This window comes from Phymastichus coffea, unplaced genomic scaffold, assembly GCF_024137745.1.
Source record: "Phymastichus coffea isolate CEN01 unplaced genomic scaffold, Cenicafe_Pcof_1.1 PCOF00007, whole genome shotgun sequence".
Taxonomy (NCBI): domain Eukaryota; kingdom Metazoa; phylum Arthropoda; class Insecta; order Hymenoptera; family Eulophidae; genus Phymastichus; species Phymastichus coffea.
The window spans coordinates 1,367,627-1,389,189 of record NW_026706818.1 but is presented as its reverse complement, the minus strand read 5'-3'; the positions used below and the strand labels follow the sequence as shown (position 1 = coordinate 1,389,189).

The following is a 21,563-nucleotide window of genomic DNA, read 5'->3' as shown; positions in this document are numbered from 1 at the left end:
TAAACTATTCAACAATGCCGTGTACAGAAAGACTATGGAAAATGAAAATAAACACATAAATGTTAAGTTGGTAAATAAGTAGGAGAGGCGATACCGTGCCAGAGCTTTGAAAGCTTGATCAAATTTCCATAGTAGTGACATTTTCGATGACGAACTGGTGGCGATTCAACTATTGCGGACGGAAATCACAGTGAGAAAACCCATTCACATAGGTCTCACTGTTCTCGACTTGTCGAAGACTCTTGTGTATCGATTCCACTACGACTACATGACCAGTGCCGTTGGTGAAGAATGTTGCAAGCTTCTGTACACCGACACGGACAGTCTGGTGTACGAGATCACCAATGTAGACATGTACGACGTCATGCTTCGAGATATTCGCGAATTTGATACATTGGATTTTCTAGGACCAAATCGGTTCAATATTCCCAGAGTCAATAAGAAAGTATTTGGTAAGATGAAAGAAGCGAACGCCGGAATGCTCATGCTCGAGTTCGTTGGACTCAGAATCAAAATGTACAGCGTGAGAGTTCAGAATAAAAATCCAATAAAGAAAGCAAAAGGTGTAAAGAATTCGGTATTGAATGCTATGATTACATGTGAGGACAACGTCAAATGTCTCCGAGAAAATGTGATTCTAAGCCGACAGCAAAAGTCTATTAGATCATGTCATCATCACTTGTATAGTGAGAGACAAACAAAGATCGCACTAAGTGCACATGACGATAAATGCTTCTTACTACCTAAAACCACCAATACTTTTCCTTAGGGTTATTACGGTATCCCATTGGTGGAAAGGGAGGGGATAAAAAAGTTGGGAATGATCGCAATCAACCCACCAAAAATGACTGGAGTGGGAAACGGGTTATATCAAATAGAATATAAGGATGCGGAGTTCATTCTCATCATGAAAAAGTTACCTGCAACGACAAGTAGTGAGTACCAGCAGCAAAAGCAATCTTCTAATTTCATACTTAGTCAACTTGCTCCAAAGAAAAGAAAGTTACTTGAAGCTCATTTTGTCGATAAAATTAAGAAAAAAAGTTTCGTGATTGAAATTACTCGAGGTAATTGAAATTTGTTGAATTTTTTTTTTGTGTTAAGTCAACTGAGTTTATATATCATTTTTTCTACAGATGAATCTTGGGTAGCTGAGTAGGATAGCTTGTCATCAATTCAAACGCACTAAGAAGATTCGTGAATTGAAGACAGAATCCAAGTATATAATCACCAGACTGAAATGAGTTGAAACGCGATTCGGTCGAAACAAGGTATCGACTGTAATGATCGTGAATGAAATGCTGCTGAAGGATATGGCAGACTAGACTAATAAACTTAAATTATTTTTCATCTACAAAAGTTATGGCTGTACAGAATTTACTACTGCATAAATATATATCAATGTACCTATAAGAAATAAAATACACAATTTTTAGATTTTTTAAATAAAATGCATGTTTGCTTATTAATTCTTCAATCTACATAGTTTCCTTTTTACAATTCAGTTCTATTTATCTTACTATTATGCGAATCATCAAATCCTGACCACTTTACCAAAACTTAATTACTATGCCTTTTAATAACTTTTTCTACTATATAGATATCGGGACATTTAGTTTTCTGAAGTTCCTACTCGTAGAAACCACCTAGGATAGGCTGATTTTGATTATCTTTCAAATAATAAGTAGTTGAATTTGTTGATGCCACGCGCACAATTGTAAACATTTCCGTTGACCAATTTGGTGTATATCATTTTTCAAATATTTGCTTCGCTTTGCTCAGTCAGACTTTGTCACCAACTTTGAACTTTGACTTTCTTTTTCTTCTTCCAAAGTCTTGTGCAAAATTTTTCAATACTTGAGCTTGAGTCGTCACTGTAACTTAGATAGATTTCATAGCAATAGTTCTGTATACTTCTGTCGTACAAAATGCCTCTCAAGTATTTCACTTTAATAACGATCAGTGTAAAATATTTACTGCTATATGTTATCATAAAGAAGGATTTGAAAACAAAAACGTGAGCTACTTATATTTTTCTATTTGACTGTCTGACACATGATACAGCTCGTGTATATACCGTCCAGACTAAACTCATTCCAAAGATATAGAAAAAAATGAAAACGATCAATGAAATTATTTATTTCATCGACGGAGCTAAGCAACATTAGAAAAATCGTTACCAAATGAGTAATTTAGTGAATTATAAAAAGGATTTTGGGATAACAGCTGAGAGGCATTTTTATGCTACAGTTCATGGTAAAAATGTTAGCGATGAAATTGGTACAGCATTTAAAAAAGAAGCGAGTTTATTAGCTAAATTAGTAGAAACTCTTTTAACAGTAGACATATTGTACAAATGGGTAAAAAATCACTTCTAATATAAGAAATGTGACACTGATGATTCAAAAATCTAACGCGTTATGAGGAATGATAATTCCCACGAGCAATGCAAAGGCCCGTGCCCAAGCGTCGTATCACAAATTATTTTTAAAAGGGGACGGTAAGGGAGGCTCTTTCGCTCCTCTGAACGATGACGATGGGCCTCGTCATTAAATTAGCGTTTTGGGCTTCGGCTTGAGAGGAAAGGAATGTAAGGCGCACACAATAATCACTCGCGATAACCGTTAACAATATTTATTCTCGACTTTTAACAATAAAGAGAGACGACGCGAATTCACGTGTTGTTCTCAACGCCGCGTACCCGCACTCGTGCGAACAGTCGCATGGGGGCACGTTACAATGATTTGAGAAAATACAAAGGAGGGACTCGTTACAATTATGGAACTCGCCGTGTTCGCGGAAGATCGCGATTAATTCGCTGACGCGTCGCGCACTCGCGGATTTAGAGAGAAAGAGATAGGGAGAGAGAGAGAGAGAGAGACAACCTGACCTGGGGAGGCTGCTGGCAGGAATCACCGCTGATGCTGCTGTAGGAACTGTTGCTGGTAGCTGCTGGCAGGAACTGTTGCTAGTAGTTGCTGGCAAGAACTGTTACTGGTAATTCCGCCGCAGACAGGAAATACTGCTGGACTGCAGGCCGGCTCGTGGCATGCTCGGAGGTGGATTCTTCGATGCTATCGTCGTTGGAAGTCCTCTCGTCCTCTGCTTCTTTGTCTGAGTTGTTCTCTTTCAGTGCGCACGCTCGGCCGTCAAACGATCCGTCTAACTCTGAATCTCGGCTCGAAATCTCTCCCCTAATCGTTCACGCGTCGGCTCGAGCGACGCCGGCGGCTTCGCTCTCACTGGCGGATCGCCGCGGGTCACTCGCGGTCGCTTACTCCTTACTCGCGAAGCGGCATTCTCTCTCTCTTCTTCTTGCCGTAGCCGTTCTCGCTCCCAATTGGCTCCAAATGTCGATGCCCGGCTCAGGTATTGGTCCTGAAATAAATCGGTGCGAGCATCGGTATCGGGTCGTAATTTCAAACGCTCGCCAGGGCAACAGCGAAGGAGCGAGGCTGCGAGAGAGAGAGAGAGTGAGCCAGACAGGGCCGGCTATTCTAGCCAGGGCCCCGTCACAAAAAATACAAGTTTTTTTATTACAGCAAGACTGATCGTGCAAGAATATTACCATAGCTTAAACGGCGATTTAGTGACGCACCAGCAGTACCAGATATACAAAAGGGTTATTCATTTATTCCTATATCACAAATGAAGATATTGATGATAACTATTTCAAATTCAAATGATGGAATGAAGTTACGTTATTAAACCGGCATTCTTATTGATGAATAAAATATCTATCAGATGTATGATTATAGTACGCGGACAGCAAAACATTATGTACGTTTTGTGATAATATAGTCATTGAATGCAGATTAAAATAAACGTTATCTTTATTTTTGCCGAAAAATTTATAAAGATAGTGTAAAACTAATGCAATAATGTAATATTATAATGTAATTGACATTTATGTAATTTTAAATTTTGAATAAATTATTGCATATTCTGAAACCTAATTCGATAGATATATTACCCATAACCCTAATTCTTCATTTTTACTTTTACTTGACGCTGAATCAATTTCCGGCCTCAAAACAATTATAGTATTCAAATTGGACAAGATATTTTCAAATTTTAGAAAATTTTTTGAAGCATTTCAAGTTTGAGTCGCCGTATTGAATCTGCCATTTTCAATTTATACAAAAGGCCACATGGCGCTGTAAATTAAAAGAGGAAAGGAAAATTCTAAGCTGTCGCTTGATTTTCCTTGACATCACCAATTTTGGAAAAGGTGGGGGTCCGGTTGACAAAGAATAACCCAGTTATATATATAGTTTTAATAAAGTTTTAATATCTTTTGTAGGTTATTACTATAGGATGTGACGGAGAATTTCGGCTCGCCGACTTCTCCTTCGTCTCTCTCTCGTCCGTTCGCTACACCCGGGCTGAGAGTGTGTTGGTATACACTCTCATGCCTGGTTTTTCTTTGTTTGAGGTGCGGCGAACGGGCATTGGCGGAGCTGAGGGCGGCCGACGGGATGGCGATCCGTTGCCAGGATCGTCATGCGGGAGAGCGAGCGGGATGGGGAGAGCGCGAGCTGCGCACGGATCCGATGCGTGCGCAGCCGGGGGGAAAATCGGCAGTATCGTTTGGGCTCGCCGATCGCGTGTGCGCGTTTATTTTGTCGTCGCCGATTTCCGGGTTTTTTTTTTCGTTGGTTATTGGAAGCGGTGCGGTGCTTCGCCACGTCGGGTTGTTTTTTGTGGATGCGCACCCGGTGTGCGCGGGTGAAAGCGAAGCCCGTGCCACCGGCGGCACGGGCTTCAACGAACGAATAAAAAGTAAATTATAGTATAATAAGAACGACTAAAATATGGAATCCCGAAGAAAAAGCCAAATAACACAATGAATACAGCACCAGTTTTCGCGAATCATCTACAAAACACCCAGAATACAGCGGAAGAACCCACACCAACCACCCACCCTCAACAGCGTCAATATGTAGACGTACCGTCTACTCTGCATAACTACGGTCCAACACATCAGCCAAAACCCATGAATCCAAATAAGCTGCAGTTCAAAAAAGCTTCATATATCCCACAAACGACTTGCAGCTACTGAAAGAGAATGAACAAAGCGTCAATGACTGCTTGGGCGTGAGGTATAAACAATGGCTCAAATCTAATAACATTGAACCATCGGAAAACGCGTGGCCAACTCCGGCAGCAAATCTACTCCTAACGGCTAGGGATACAAAAAACCAATCTACCACGTCTACACACAATCTAAAATTATTGTGATTATCTCTACCCTTTTTGTTTATACTTCTATTAAAATTTCCTCTAGAACTTATTATAATGATTTAACCCTCTTTCTTTCAACCCTCTATTATTAGTGTTGTCATCTCTATTTTATACATACCCGTCTTTACCATTACCATCAGCATAGTTCAGGTACGTCTTGCCCTTGATATGTTTGAAGTCCCGGCAAATATAGCAGAACAACAAGCTTTCTTAATCAGAATGATATTGTCACAATTTGTAGGTGCAGAACCAATCACATTAATTTGAACGAATCCCTAGCCAAAATAAAAGTTACAGTGGACCCAAAATGTGAGTGTCTATGCGAGGTTCAGGATCTCAATCATGTCAAATGGCAATGCCCGATGCACGAAAAGCAAAGAAAATGGTTGATAACGGCTTTAGCCAAAAACAAGCATTTTCTTCCTCTCGATATAAAATGTTTTTTAAGCGCCCCCGACATCAACGTTATTCAATTAGTCTGTATTCAAATTGTAATAATAAAGTATAAGCTCCACAGTGTACATAGAGACCTATTTGACTTATTTATTTTTATATATGTTCATTATACTTCTATATTATTATTATTATTATTATTATTATTATTATTATTATTATTTTTTACAAGGAGTTGCGGAATCCTCTTTGCGGATTCCTCTTAGCCTTGATATCTAAGGGGGTATGTGGGACTCCCTCAAAAAAAAAGACAGGCCTACCCACTAAACCGCCATCTCCTTGTTGTCCTTCCCCCAGCCAGGGACTATGTTGATATTACTTCTGACTGGGGGGTTCTGTCTGTGTTCGTTCGTTCGTATCGTTTCACCGTGCATCGTTACGTCGCGTCAATCCGTCTGCTCAGTCGTCCTTCAAACAGTCGTCCGCGTTCTTACGTCTTAGTATGGTTTTCGGATAGGTAGCGACTAAACGCCACCATTCGGGTTTGTGCAGCATCACCTCTACAATGTTATCGGGGGTGATGTTACCAACTGTTGTCTCTAGTTCTCGTCTGAGTCTTGTCCAGCGGTCGCACCCGAAAAACGTGTGTTCCACGTCGTCTCCTTCGTGTCCACAATACTTGCAGTCGGGTGTTCGTACTCTGTTCATATTATGGAGGTACCGTCGGAAGTACCCGTGGCCCGTCAAGCGCTGGGTGACGTGAAAATTTACATAACCAAAATTCCTTCCAAGCCACGGTATCACGTCCCGTATCAGTCATCTCGTCCATTTGCTACCTCGTTCTTCTGTCCATCGATTTTGCCACATGTCGATCGTCCTTTCGCGTTCAACGATTGCCGCGTTCTTTCGTCCTATCTCTGCGCTGCTCCCGTAGATCCTTTTGCGTTCAGAGGCAAGAAGATCCACGGGTATTACGCTCGCCACCACCAGGACAGCCTGCGCAGAGACTGTTCGGTAGGAGCAAGCGATTCGCAGAGTGCCCTGTCTCTGTACCATCGTCATTGTCTTACAGTACTTCTTTGTCTTCAAGGAATCTGCCCATATTTCCGCGCCGTATAAGAGGATCGAGTGAGCTGTCGCCATTAGCAGTCGCCGCTTTCCTGGTCTCGGTCCCGTCGTGTTTGCCATCAGGCGGCTCAAGGATGCTATCCTCTCTGCCGCTTTTCGGGCTGTCTTCTGTATGTGAGGCCAGAAGGTCATCTTCGTATATATCGAGGGTTACCCCAAGGTACTTGACTTCCCCCTTGGTCTCAGTTTCGTATGTACCCACTCTCATGGGTAGTATCGTCTGTATGCGTCTTCTCGTGAGAAGCATAAGTTCCGTCTTTTCTGTTGCGAGCTGCAGTCCGTGTTCTGTCATCCATCATCCAACTCGTCTCATGGTCTAGTTCAACGTCAGCTGCACCAGCTCGGGAGATCTCTCCGTGATCACCGCCACCACGTCATTAGCGTAGATGACGAGGGTCACTCCGAATAGCATCCCAAGACGAAGAAGACTATCGTATAGACTATTCCAAAAGTCGGGTCCCAGTATCGACCCCTGAGCCACCCCAGCGGTGACCTGTCTCGTTACCTGTTCTTCGATCGTCTCGTACGTTATTCGTCTGTTTCTCAGATAATCTTCCACAACCCGAACCAGGTACGGTGGGATCCGAAAGTTGCTTTTCAGCGCCTCCACGATATCCACCCACCTAGCCGAGTTAAAAGCATTTCTGATGTCGAGCGTCTCTAGCAGCACAATGGGTCGCGCCGCATGGCAGTGTCTGTCTAGTTCCAGGAAAGAATCAATAACCTTTTGGATCGCTCCAATCGTCGACCGACCCCGCCTGAAGCAGAATTGCAAATCTGAGAGACCCCCTCCGGTCTGTATCGCGTCCGTCAGTCTCGGTCTGAGTAATTGTTCAAAGAGTTTACCAGTAGTGTCAAGTAAACTCAACGGTCGGCAGGTCGAAGGCGTGCCAGGATCGCTGAACGTTCCTGTCGTCAAGCACGTATTGTACAGGTCGAGAAGTATCTCCGGCCGTAGACGAGCCACGAGCCGGAGATTCTCGGTCGGTATTCCGTCTGGTCCCGAGGCCTTGCCCGTCTTCATTACATTCGCTGCTCTGATGAGATCCTCAGCGGCAAAGACGGGGGGGGGCGCCGATGCGTCAGCGTCGTCCGTCACGTTCTTCCGAATCAGATGCGCCGGAAATAGTTGGTTAACGATCCGTCCTGTTGTTTCGGCATCTTTGAGTTCAGGTGCAACTCGGACCCCTAGTTTGCCGGTCACAATTTTGTATACTATCCCCCAGGGATCCTCGTTCACCCCGTCGCAGAGCTTCCACCAGCATCGCGACTTGCTGTCTTGTATTGCTCGCGTCAGCGTCTTTCGTGTTATTTTGTACGCGACCTGAAGGTTTTCCCTTTCGGGTCCACCTCCAGCCCTGGTCGCACGTCGCCGATTTGCCAGGCATATCTTGCGTTGCTCGGCTATTTCGTCCGTCCACCAGTATTGTGGCCGTCTTTTTTGTATCTGTCGTCGTTTCGGCATTGTGCTGATGCATAAGCTGTTTATTAATTTCGCCGTCTCGTCTGTCAGTCTTTCCGTTCTTCGCCGGCCCGTTAGCTCAGGAGGAACCCCAGGTCCCTGATCCCGTCTTCTAACAGCGTCCCCTTCCTTTCGAACTCCGCCGCGATGCAGTTGGGTGTCAGGTAGACGCTGACATAAGTGACAGCGCCGACTGTAGCCCAGACGTAGTCGTCCCCGACTCCGCGGTTGGAGACTCTAAATTGAGCGGCGCCCCTTACCCAGATAGCAGTGGTCTCTGTCTTGTTTGTAATGTATGTCTGGGACATCCTTTTCTTGTATGGTTCACACAGGATCAGAATGTCCGCGTCATGTTCGTCGACTATCTACGGTAGGAACATATCTGCAGACCTACTTCTGTTCAGGTTTCCTTGTACTACTCTGTCCGTCTTCCGGCACGCCTCCTGCACTTCTCCAGCGCGGCCCGGAACACGGCACACCTGCCGTTTCCAGCGAGGTGGGCGACGTCCCCATGCCCGGCCTCGGAGCACAGTGGGCAGACCGGTTCTCCTTTGCATTTCGTCGCGTAATGTCCGGATGCACCGCATTTGCGGCAGCATTTCGTCCTGTCCTTGCCCGTACATTCAGCCTTCACGTGGCCGTAGCCCAGGCACTTGTAACATTTCGTCACCGTCAGTCTTTTTCGGACGCGGCAGTGCACCCAGCCAATTCAGATCCGTCCGCGCCGGAGAAGCGCCTCGGCTTCCCGGGATTCCATTTCGCAGACCGCCATATACTGCTCAGCGCGGTTAGGACCGAAAATGTGGACCCGAAAGTTTGTGTTTCGCCCAGACTCTCGTCTGAGCGCGTCCGTCACGTCTTCCGGAGTCGCAACGCAGTCCAGATCCATGATCTCCAATTGTACCTTGGAAGTCCCTGACACTGCCCGCTTCCCCGATGGCCTCCTGGATCTGTCGTTCAAACACGTCGCGTCCATCTGGTTTGTCTGCGTCTACCTGCAGCTTCAATAGGCACAGACCGTTCTTCGTCTTCCTTAGGGTCGTCACCTGTACGTGACTCTCCTTCGGATCGATCGTTGTCCGGATTTTTCGTACGATATCGGAGTACGACGCGTGTGTCCCCGGTTTGACGAGGACAGCGAGTCCCCTTTTTTGGTGGGCCGGTCTGTCATTGTCAGGTCGATACCTTGCGTCCGTTTTCTTTTTTGTCTTTTTCCGTATAACGGTCTGCCAGTCTTTGGTCGAATCTGTCGTCGGTGGCCTCTTTTGTGAGGTGGTTCCGGTCAGCGAACGTTTCCGTTTCGTCTGTGGCGTCTCTACGTTGTTGTTCGTCGTCGTGCTTGTCTTGTTGCTGTCTCGTCGGTGTCCTTCCGGAGCTGTGTCCATCCGCTTGTGCAGCGCAATGTCCACAGTCTCGAGAATTGTCTTGATTCCAGTCTTCTTTGTCATATTCATGTTTTTTTGTATGTTTGCTGCTTCGACCATTTTTGTCGCCGTCTCTTGTATTAGCCTTAACAGTTCAGTCATGTCTCGTGTTTTGTTTGTCGTGGGTGTTCGTCCTGACGTCTGTTCTTGGTTGTCTGTGGCGGAGGCGTAACTCAACAGACGTAATACACCGTCGTGTATCAAAAGGCTGCCGCCACTTGATACACTGTCTGCCCTCTGTCGTTCTGGTATGTTCAATGTATTTTTGTTCGTATCGTTTCGTTTGGTCCTCCTCTTCGCCATGCACAAGGTGCGGCCCTCAAAATCCTTGCCGCTGCCCGTGGCCACCGGAGCTTTCACCCGATCGGAACCCGGGGTGGATTCTCCCTGAGAAGGGATTACCACTTGAGGTAAATCAATGTTTTCTTTGTGCATTTACCATAGTTTTCTGTCCCGTTATGCTAGAGGTCCCTCGTGGTCGCGACTCCACGAACCGCGCTGGGACAACGCACGGCCCTTGAGGTCCCCCCCCCTGTGTGTTTACCCTGTGTGTTCAGTGTTCCCCCCTGTGGTGTGTGCGTGTATGTAAGTGCCCATGGGCAAAACCGGGCTTCGTTCACGGAGAGAGCCCGTTTAGAGAGATCCCCTTCACTCGCTTTCGGGCGGCTCCGTTTATAGGAGTCCCCTACCATTCGCTTTTCGGTAAGACCCGTTTATAGGGTCGCCGAGCATTCACTTCCCCGGTTTGCCAGAAGGCGTGTGTGTGAGTGTTTGAGTAGTGTGTGTGTGTGTGTATGTGTATAAGTGATTAATGGTTGGACACATCGGCAGAATACCATTATCTTTTGCGTCTTATGTGAGCCATATCTTCCTCTTGGCCGTGTCCGTTATGGCGTTGCTGCTCATACCATTGACGCGACGGAGAATGTTTCCACCGGGCACGTCATGGACGTTGGAAGCTAGCATTTGCCCAGTGAGGTGTTACCACTCACTGGACCAGCCCGGCATTATTATTATTATTATTTATTATATATATATTTTCTGTAAATAGCTAAATAACCCTACAATAAGAGTTAATAAGGCTTGATTAAAAAAAAAAAAAACAAGCCATACTGCACCAATGGGCAAGTGTCTGAGATGTGATCGATGTTTTATCGTTCATACCTGTAACACTATTTGGTCCCACTGGTACTAGCATCGACTGATCCGGCTCTTGCCACATTCGCCAACGCTCCCTCTAAAATTCCGGATCTTCTCTGGTTAGCCTCTAATTATCGAACAAAATTTTTCATTTCCTCTAATTTCGTTCCTCTATTTTTAGTTTGTTTCGTCATTATTTCCATCTCTCTAATTCGGGGATATGCATCTTTTACAACCTTCATAAAAGCAGAGGTTTCCTCAGCATCTGTGAGAGGAATAGCAGTGTCACATGGTTCATACTGTCTAATAATAGAATTGAACCTGTTTAAAAATTCTGAGACTTTTTCCTTTTTTTTTAACTTTATTTAACTTAGTTATTATTTCTCTAGCGTGATTGATATTTAGAATTGATTTATGGTAATTTTCATCTATGTAGTTAATAATGATATCTCTAACTAGTCTTTTTCTTTTGTCTGTTTCATCTATCGTAAAAATTCTTTTAGCTCAAGTATCAGGATCTAATACATCTAATAATTCTTTTGCAGAAAGTTCTGAGTTCAGTCTATTCAAGCATGATAGATTGATTTTAGCTTTTGTCGTTAATATGTAGTCCCTTTTTTGTTGACTCGAGATTTTTTGTCTCTACAGTAACTGTAGGTTTAATAACCCGGGTTTCTCTAGATCTTTCATTTTCTATGTTTTAATTGTTTACCTCTAATATGTTACTAATAGAAAAAGAGGTGGTCTCTAAAATTTTCAACTAGGGAAGAAATTATCACGCTCGAATTTGTATTTGTATTTTTGTTTTTTGGTCCTACCTCTAAACGTTAGATCTCTAGTCTTTTTTCCTCTAGAGTTCCTTCCATGACTATTCTCGCCTCCTTTAACGCTTCGCTTATTTGAAGCCACGATCGGGCTTGGATCTCCGCCACTTTCTCTACGGTGGTGAGGATTTTGTCCATCTTTGTTACCTCGGCCTCTGTGCCCGCTTCCTCTCGGGTTTCTCGAGTGGTGTTGAGAGATCCAAGGCAAGTGTTTCAAAGGCGTGGATATGCCCTTCCCACTGATGTGCTGCTGCCAGGTACAGCGGACTCGGTGGTGGAGTTTGAATCGTGCACACCCAGAGCAGACGATGTAGAAGAGCAGCTTAGCTTAGACGTGGGCTTTGATGATACTGAATTGGTGCTGGTAGAGGTACTAGATCTTGTTGGAACTATACAACAGTTCTCTAAATCAACATTTGATTTTCTCTAATAGGTCAGCTAAACAATTACGGATCCGTACTCTATATCTCTAATACTGTTGTATAGTTTCTTTAAACTCAAAATAATATTTGTTCCATGTACAGTGCCGGTCAGCCACTTTTACCCCCCCCCCCCCCAGTAAGCAGAAAACGGCCGCACTTTTGGGAAAGTGGTGACTGGCTTCTCCATCACGATAATGCGCCAGCGCATTCATCCAATCTTGTGCAGCAGTTTTTGAGCAAACACAATATCGCATTGCTTCGACAACCTCCATACAGTCCCGACATAGCACCTTGTGACTTTTGGCTGTTTCCAAAACTAAAAAAACCACTCAAAGGACACCGATTCGATGACAAAACAACGGTTGAAAACAATGGGACGAGTGTACTGAAGGCTATCCCTAAAAGTGAGTTCCAGGACTGTTTTGAAAAGTGGAAACATCGATGGAATCGTGTTATTCAATCAATTGGAGATTACTTTGAAGGATGCCACCCACCAGATGATAAAGAATAACGCTAGCACGAAAATATAAAGGTAGGCCCGATACTTTCCGGACAGACCCTGTATATTCCGGGCTAGAGAATAATTTGATTCAATATTTTATATATAATAACTATATCTTTTATCAACATATATAAATATTTAATATTAATATTATAAGTGAATACAATTATATCACATATAATATTAATAATTATAATATACGCGGGTCCTTTGAAAAGTCTGTGCAAAAATAAAAACTGCTTGTTTTTTTTTAATAAATTTTTTTTATTTTTCAACATAGTCTCCTTTTATGCTTATACACGCACGCTCGACAGAAAACGTGCGTTGAAAATTGCACTTTCTACACGTCGTATCAAAAAATACGATACGGCACATGTTCGGGAAAGAGTTTCTCATCTTGTGTACTTTTCCACACGAGACAAGAATCTACTTTCCCGCACTTGTATCATAATGTACTGTTGTAAATTGTTGAAACATATATATGTATATGTATATATATATGTATATATAAATACAAAGTTATTTAAGTACTTTTAGTGATTAATTACAAACCCTTTAGAAATAATTAGTGTATAACATAATCGAGTTAATTATTTAGAGCATACATAAACCTTTAATGTACCATTTCCTATAAATTTGAGGTTGTTACTATGTATGGGCAATGCCTCATATGACTTAGACATGCGATTCGATGTAACGAATAATTTATTATTGCAAACGTGAGCGATCGCCTCTCCCAAGTAAGTTATGCTACATGTAGTCATCGGGAAAGGAGGGAACACGAGAGTAATACCGGTTTGATCTGAAAATTGTTCATCATTCTCGGACTATATTTGTCGGACGTATCTAACAAATATTAGAAAGAAATCTCACTCATTAAATTAGATGATACATTCGGCAAACATTATTATTTTAGATGATCAACATTGAAGTTGTGGAGGAGATGAAGGTGATAATTAGCGCTGACAAGAACATTGGTCAGAGCGCGAGAGCAACCGATGAGACAGGTATATATACAGTGCCGGTCAGCCACTTTTACCCCCCCACGGGCAAAATCAGTCTAACTTCAAAGTTTTATATCTCTGGTAGAAATTAACGTACAGAGACGCGCGTGGGTGCGTTTAAAATGTCTTTCGGAGAGCTTTCAAATGATATGACTCACGGTTGCCATAGATTGTTTTTTTAAATTTTGCAACAATTATGCAAAATTGAAAATTCTGAAATTTTTTTATTATTTTTGACAATTAGCCAATTTTGGAAAAAAAATCGTACGAAAATTTGAAATACACCATTTTTTAGCTATTACCAAGCCCTATCTGAATCACTCATCAAAAATTTATTTTCGTCAAATATGACGCGCGCACGGGCATTTTTTCCTGGAAGTGACAGTTTTTTTCAACATTTTTTATCTCCGTCAAATTTTAACAATCGAAAAAAATTTTATAGGAGAAAAAATGTTTGTTTTTTCACGTAGAATACTGCAATAATTTTTTTTTCGGTTTTTCGAAAAATTTTTTTTTTCGGTTTTTTTCAATTTTTTTTTCTCACAGTCGGTACGCAAAAAAGATGAGAAACCACAAAAAAAAATTTTTTTCCACCCATTCAATAATACTACATAACAAGTATCGTAAATTACATCAAAAAAAAAATCTTTTTTTTTTCGACCTTGAAAAATAATTTAAACCGAAAAAAAAAAATTTTTCGAAAAACCGAAAAAAAAATTATTGCAGTATTCTACGTGAAAAAACAAACATTTTTTCTCCTATAAAATTTTTTTCGATTGTTAAAATTTGACGGAGATAAAAAATGTTGAAAAAAACTGTCACTTCCAGGAAAAAATGCCCGTGCGCGCGTCATATTTGACGAAAATAAATTTTTGATGAGTGATTCAGATAGGGCTTGGTAATAGCTAAAAAATGGTGTATTTCAAATTTTCGTACGATTTTTTTTCCAAAATTGGCTAATTGTCAAAAATAATAAAAAAATTTCAGAATTTTCAATTTTGCATAATTGTTGCAAAATTTAAAAAAACAATCTATGGCAACCGTGAGTCATATCATTTGAAAGCTCTCCGAAAGACATTTTAAACGCACCCACGCGCGTCTCTGTACGTTAATTTCTACCAGAGATATAAAACTTTGAAGTTAGACTGATTTTGCCCGTGGGGGGGTAAAAGTGGCTGACCGGCACTGTATATATACCTGTCTCATCGGTTGCTCTCGCGCTCTGACCAATGTTCTTGTCAGCGCTAATTATCACCTTCATCTCCTCCACAACTTCAATGTTGATCATCTAAAATAATAATGTTTGCCGAATGTATCATCTAATTTAATGAGTGAGATTTCTTTCTAATATTTGTTAGATACGTCCGACAAATATAGTCCGAGAATGATGAACAATTTTCAGATCAAACCGGTATTACTCTCGTGTTCCCTCCTTTCCCGATGACTACATGTAGCATAACTTACTTGGGAGAGGCGATCGCTCACGTTTGCAATAATAAATTATTCGTTACATCGAATCGCATGTCTAAGTCATATGAGGCATTGCCCATACATAGTAACAACCTCAAATTTATAGGAAATGGTACATTAAAGGTTTATGTATGCTCTAAATAATTAACTCGATTATGTTATACACTAATTATTTCTAAAGGGTTTGTAATTAATCACTAAAAGTACTTAAATAACTTTGTATTTATATATACATATATATATACATATACATATATATGTTTCAACAATTTACAACAGTACATTATGATACAAGTGCGGGAAAGTAGATTCTTGTCTCGTGTGGAAAAGTACACAAGATGAGAAACTCTTTCCCGAACATGTGCCGTATCGTATTTTTTGATACGACGTGTAGAAAGTGCAATTTTCAACGCACGTTTTCTGTCGAGCGTGCGTGTATAAGCATAAAAGGAGACTATGTTGAAAAATAAAAAAAATTTATTAAAAAAAAACAAGCAGTTTTTATTTTTGCACAGACTTTTCAAAGGACCCGCGTATATTATAATTATTAATATTATATGTGATATAATTGTATTCACTTATAATATTAATATTAAATATTTATATATGTTGATAAAAGATATAGTTATTATATATAAAATATTGAATCAAATTATTCTCTAGCCCGGAATATACGGGGTCTGTCCGGAAAGTATCGGGCCTACCTTTATATTTTCGTGCTAGCGTTATTCTTTATCATCTGGTGGGTGGCATCCTTCAAAGTAATCTCCAATTGATTGAATAACACGATTCCATCGATGTTTCCACTTTTCAAAACAGTCCTGGAACTCACTTTTAGGGATAGCCTTCAGTACACTCGTCCCATTGTTTTCAACCGTTGTTTTGTCATCGAATCGGTGTCCTTTGAGTGGTTTTTTTAGTTTTGGAAACAGCCAAAAGTCACAAGGTGCTATGTCGGGACTGTATGGAGGTTGTCGAAGCAATGCGATATTGTGTTTGCTCAAAAACTGCTGCACAAGATTGGATGAATGCGCTGGCGCATTATCGTGATGGAGAAGCCAGTCACCACTTTCCCAAAAGTGCGGCCGTTTTCTGCTTACTGCATCACGCAAACGTTTCAAAATTTGAACGTAGTATTCTTTATTGATTGTCTGACCTATTGGTGCATATTCGTGATGTACAACACCTTCACAATCGAAAAAAACAATCAACATTGACTTAACATTGCTCCGACTTTGACGTGCTTTTTTGTTGGCGATTCAGAATGCTTCCACTGTGAAAATTGTTGTTTTGTTTCAGGATCATAACCATAAACCCATGATTCATCACCTGTAATAATTTTTCTAAGCACATTATCATTATTATTGACCATTTCCAGATTGTCTAGAGGGATTTCTAAGCGAATGTTCTTCTGCTCTGCTGTGAGCAATTTTAGGATGAATTTCGCAGACACGCGTTTCTTTCCTAAATTTTCGGTTAAAATTTTTGAAATAATATTTTTTGGTATCCCAAGGTCTTCTTCTAGTTCTCGCACAGTCATACGATGATCTTGTTCGATTGCAAGTCGCACCCGCTCAATATTATCTGCGGTTTTTGTCGTCGAAGGTCGGCCGGAACGAGAATCACTATCGACAGAAGTGCGACCATCCTTGAACCGTTTATATCACTCTTTTATTCGTGTTTTGCTCATACACTCGCTTTCGAAGGCCTTTTGCATCATTGCAATAGTTTTCGAACTCTTTTTTCTGAGTTGAAAGCAAAATTTGATGCAAATTCGTTGATCTTGTTTTTCTGTCATTTTTGACAATATCAAAATCCGACGAACGCGAAAAAGACACTGTAAACGATGACACGCTGCGCATGAACTATACGTTCGGCAGGTGTCAGTAAGTAACCAATAGATTCGTGAGGCTTCACTGTTGACGTTTCTATCCAGTAGAGGTCGCTCGAACACTATGGCGCGAAGATATACTATAAACGTAGGCCCGATACTTTCCGGACAGACCTCGTATACAGGGTGGACCATTTTAATGTATCGGTCCAAATATTTTGCTGATTCTGCATGATATTGAAAAATGGCCCGAATAAAAGTTGTAAGATTTAGAAGGGGTCAATTATTGATGACATCAGACTTGACCTTGAACCTAAGTTTCAAGGTCATTTAAAGGTCAACTTTGTTTTTTAAATAGGAACCTATATATTTCATACTGTATTCAGAGAGAGCGGGAAATTTTACGTCCAAAACGATATTTCCAAAATTTTTTCGTGATTCTTACTAGGTCGTATCAAGATCATATGCTAAGAAATACTGTGATTGCTATTTAATAACATTTGCTAATAGAGTAATCGTTATTGATGTACTTTCACGAGAAATAACTTAAGTACTCAATAACCCAAATAATCCAATAATCAATAACTAAGAACCTGAATATCTTAACAACCCTATAACTAAGGAACCAATAACTAGAAACCTAATAACGCAAAACCTAATAACTCAATATTACCCAATAACTCATAAGATAGAATATCATAAAATTAAAAAATTATATTAACAATAAAATAACATAGATATTCAGCAAATATCGTCACCCAATTTAAAATAGAAATTTACTCACAAAAATTATAGTTTGAAAAAATCGTCGTCAAAAAAAAATCATAGTTCGAAAGAATCCTCGTTCAAAACAATCTTAGCTCGAAAATATCATACTTTAAAAAAATGATAGTTGAACCAAAACTGGATCATGGCTGACTATGGTTCTAATGATATTGTCAATATGATAATGGTCCTAGAAGAATGTCAAAACAATTAACTGGACTGTATGCTGAACGTTATCTTTTGAGGAGACATCCTAATCACGCGATTATACGTTAATTGACTGAAAGAGCCCGGGGTGTACATCTTCTTCGTCAACGAAGGCATCGCAAATACGACGCAAATGATCCTCGTGCTGTAAACGTCCTAGCAGCTATTCATCTTGAACCGTACATCAGCAGTCGGCAAATTGAAAGGGAAATCGGTATATCACGAAGGAAGACTTTTAGAATTATTAATGCTCTCCTTTACCATTCTTACGACATTACTTTGGTTAAAAAATTAAGGCTGAATCACATTCATAAGGCTGTTGACCATCAAAATCAATGGAGTCTTATGGTGTGGTATGGCATAGTCAACGGTTACCTGATTGGGCCATATTTTTTTGATAAAAATTTGAATCAAAACACCTCTTTGGAATTGCTGACAGATCGATTGCCAGAACTTTTAGACGAAGTCGATTTGGAAATACGAGGACAAATGTAGCTCCAAAAAGATGGTGCAGCTCCCTATTCCACACAAACAGTACGTGCATTTCTAAACCGAAATTATAGAAGAGATGGATAGGTTGAGGAGGTCCGGGTAACTGGCCCCCGAACTCTCCTGATATAACATCTCCTGACTTCTACTTATGAGGTTACTTAAAGAATGTTGTTTTTACACAAAGGCCAACAACAAAAGAAGGCATGATGGACTGGATTCGTCAAGCTTGTGCAGCAATTCCAAAAAAGACTTTGCTCAGAACAGTACAACATTTTCAAAGGCGTATAAATTTGTGTCTTGAAGCTGATGGAGGATATTTTGAACATCGAATGTAATATGATAAATGTGAGAGGCTAGGGGACTCACGTTGAACAAGCATCTCGGTGAGAAGCTAGAGATCTCACGTTATATTTTGTCACAGTCGTTGTCACATTGAATTATTTGGTTATTAGGATTTAGGTTATTTGGATGCTTATATTATTGGGCCCCTAGTCATTGAGTTCTTAAGTTATTGAGGTTCTTAGTTATTGGTTATTGGTTTTGAAGTTATTAGGTTATTAGGATTATTGGTTATTGGATTATTGCATTATTTCTCGTGAAAGTACATCAATTACGATTACTCTATCAGAATATGTTTTAAATAGCAACCACAGTATCTTTTAGTATGACCTTGAAATTTGAGTTCAAAGACAATTCCCAGGTCACCAATGGTTGACCCCCTCTAAACTTTAGAACCTTTATTCGTGCCATTTTTCGCTATCATGCAAAATCAGGAAAGTATTTGGACCCATGCATTAAAATGATTCACCCTGTATATTCACTGTAGTGAGCTCACACTCAAACGCGCATGCAGTTTTATACCGAGTTTTCGCTTTGATTCGAATCAATCACTCTAAGTGTATCTATTTTATGTAGCTTATCACATCTCCCGTTGTGAACACGTCTCAATTTTCGTAAGTTTACTCAAAATACGAACTTTGTGTAACGTGTCGCAACTCTTGTTGTGAACGGACCTTAGTAGTGCTCGCTCTCTGAGTCACGCTCTTTCTTTGTCTCTAATATTCTTTACTGTTGGCGCATGCGCATCACGTGTTCTTTGTCGTGCGAAATCTTGTCGGCACGTGCTTCTAGCCAGGTGTCATGGCGTCGAATCCTTTGTTCGACTGTCACTCAAACACCAACTCTAAAAAATGGCTTTGCGTTGCAACTACTCTAGGACATTCCAGAATCACTAACGTTTATGCCCTTCTCTAAGGCTGTTATTATATTTTTCACTCTATCTCACTCACATTCGCATGCCTTAATTTTAATTTCGCGACAGAAAATCCGCACTTTTCTGTTCTGCTATTTCGATATTTCCGTCGTCTCTAAAAATTACTCTGTTTCTCTAATTTTCTTTCTTTTTCGCATCACTCTAAGCTTCACTCTCTTGCATAAACAATCATTAAACCGGGAATGCGGTGCACCTCTTTTTCGCGGACACTGCAAATCTCACTTTTTTAATAAATAACTTGTTTTCGCGCCGGGGAAGCGTAACCTGGTGCTGATAACCTTTTCAAATGGTAATTAAATAAGTCACACAAGACAATGGCTTTGCTCTAGTATTTCACAATCTCTCTCTAACTTTATTTATTTATCTAACATTACATAAGATAGGTAATGCTACAGATGAAAAACACAGTAGTTGTCGCTATTGCTGCTACTCGTTGAAAAGTGCGTCCACGTTGTGGCGCATAGAGGAGGACGGTCACGGTGGCGCTAGTAGAGCCTGCACATGCACACAAACATATTCAACAATAATTAAATTAAATTAAATTAGAATAAAATAAAAAATGAAATTATACAATAAACTATGACTGTCCTTAAAGTACCTTGCAGTGCTTCGGGGTCTCTCATAAGTATAGAAGATTAGATTGTAAATTCGAATGAGCGGTGACAAAGAAGCAGCATACTTCGAATTGTCACATTATATATTTTTTTAAATTATAACTATAGCTCAATGTAGATATAATATTCGGTATATAAATTTGTGGAGAATAAAAAATAGTAAATAAAGATGATTAAGAATAAAGATTTCACAATTCAAATGTAAAATTCAAAATGAAATAGCCAATTGTTGAACCGGTGTAGTATGGAGTTGTGAACTGACTTTGTAGTGACCTTCGTATTTTACTCGCAATATTTATTCCGCACTTTTGCAATTTAGTTCACGGCCGTCTTGTACTACCCGAGTCAAAATGAAATATATAAAATTATTTATTTTTAACTTTTGAAAAAGTAAAACTTGAAAGACAATCATTAAACACAAATTTTTAATATTAAGTTCTTCAAATTGTATTCCTTCAGTATGATAATAATTTTTTCAGGTATCTACGTGACTCATTGCATTTCATAGATAAACGACGCGTTGCAATATGGGGTTGGAGTTATGGTGGATTTGTAGCTGCTCATGCTCTAGCTCATTCTGATCAAGATGTATTCCACTGCGGAATCAGCATTGCTCCCATAATATCATGGAAGCTATATGGTATACTAATCCGCCATCTTTCTTTTTCGAATTTTGATTCGTAATATGATAAAAGTGAAAGGCTATGGGACTCACGTTAAATAAGCATCCCCCGATGAGAGGCTACGAGACTGACGTTAAACATTCCCCCCCGTGACAGGCAAGGGGACTCACGTTGAATTTATTCACAGTCATTGTATCATTGAATTATCGGGTTATTAAGGTTCTTAGTTATTGGTTATTGATTTTAACTTATTACGTTATTCGGTAATTGGAGTTATTGTTTATTGAGTTATTAGGTTATTAGGTTATTTCTTGTGAAAGTACATCAATCACGATTACTCTATGAGAAAATGATATTAAATAGGAACCACAGTATTGTTTAGCATGTGACCTTGATATAACATTGTAAGGATCGTTAAAAAATGTTGGTAATATCGTTTCGGAGATAAAATTTCTCGCTCTTTCTAAGTCCAGAGTCAGAAATAAGGGTTCCCGTTGGAAAAAAGTCCTTTGACCTCCAAATGACCCTGAAAGTAAAGTTCAAGGTCAAAAACAACTTTACAGTTAGACGGTCCCCTTCAGTCGCGACAACTTTTCTATAAACCATACTTTTTTACCGATTATTTCTGAATATATTTGAGTGGATCAATTAAACTGGTCCACCCTGTTTATGGTCGACCGTATATCTACCTATGTATATATAGTCGTAAGGGCGTTTTTTAAAGTGGACCACATCTCTCTCCCAC

General features: G+C 40.4%; 1 protein-coding gene across 9 annotated transcripts in view; it reads left to right on the top strand.

The window, feature by feature from the left end:
* The window catches only part of LOC131669021 (inactive dipeptidyl peptidase 10), a 1,674,792-nt gene that overhangs the window by 1,561,763 nt on the left and 91,466 nt on the right, over positions 1 to 21,563 (top strand). For all 9 annotated transcript variants that reach the window (XM_058943594.1, XM_058943586.1, XM_058943627.1 and 6 more), the window contains one exon: positions 20,675 to 20,835. In XM_058943594.1, the coding sequence (XP_058799577.1) occupies positions 20,675 to 20,835 (161 nt within the window). The remainder of the gene's footprint in view (positions 1 to 20,674; positions 20,836 to 21,563) is intronic.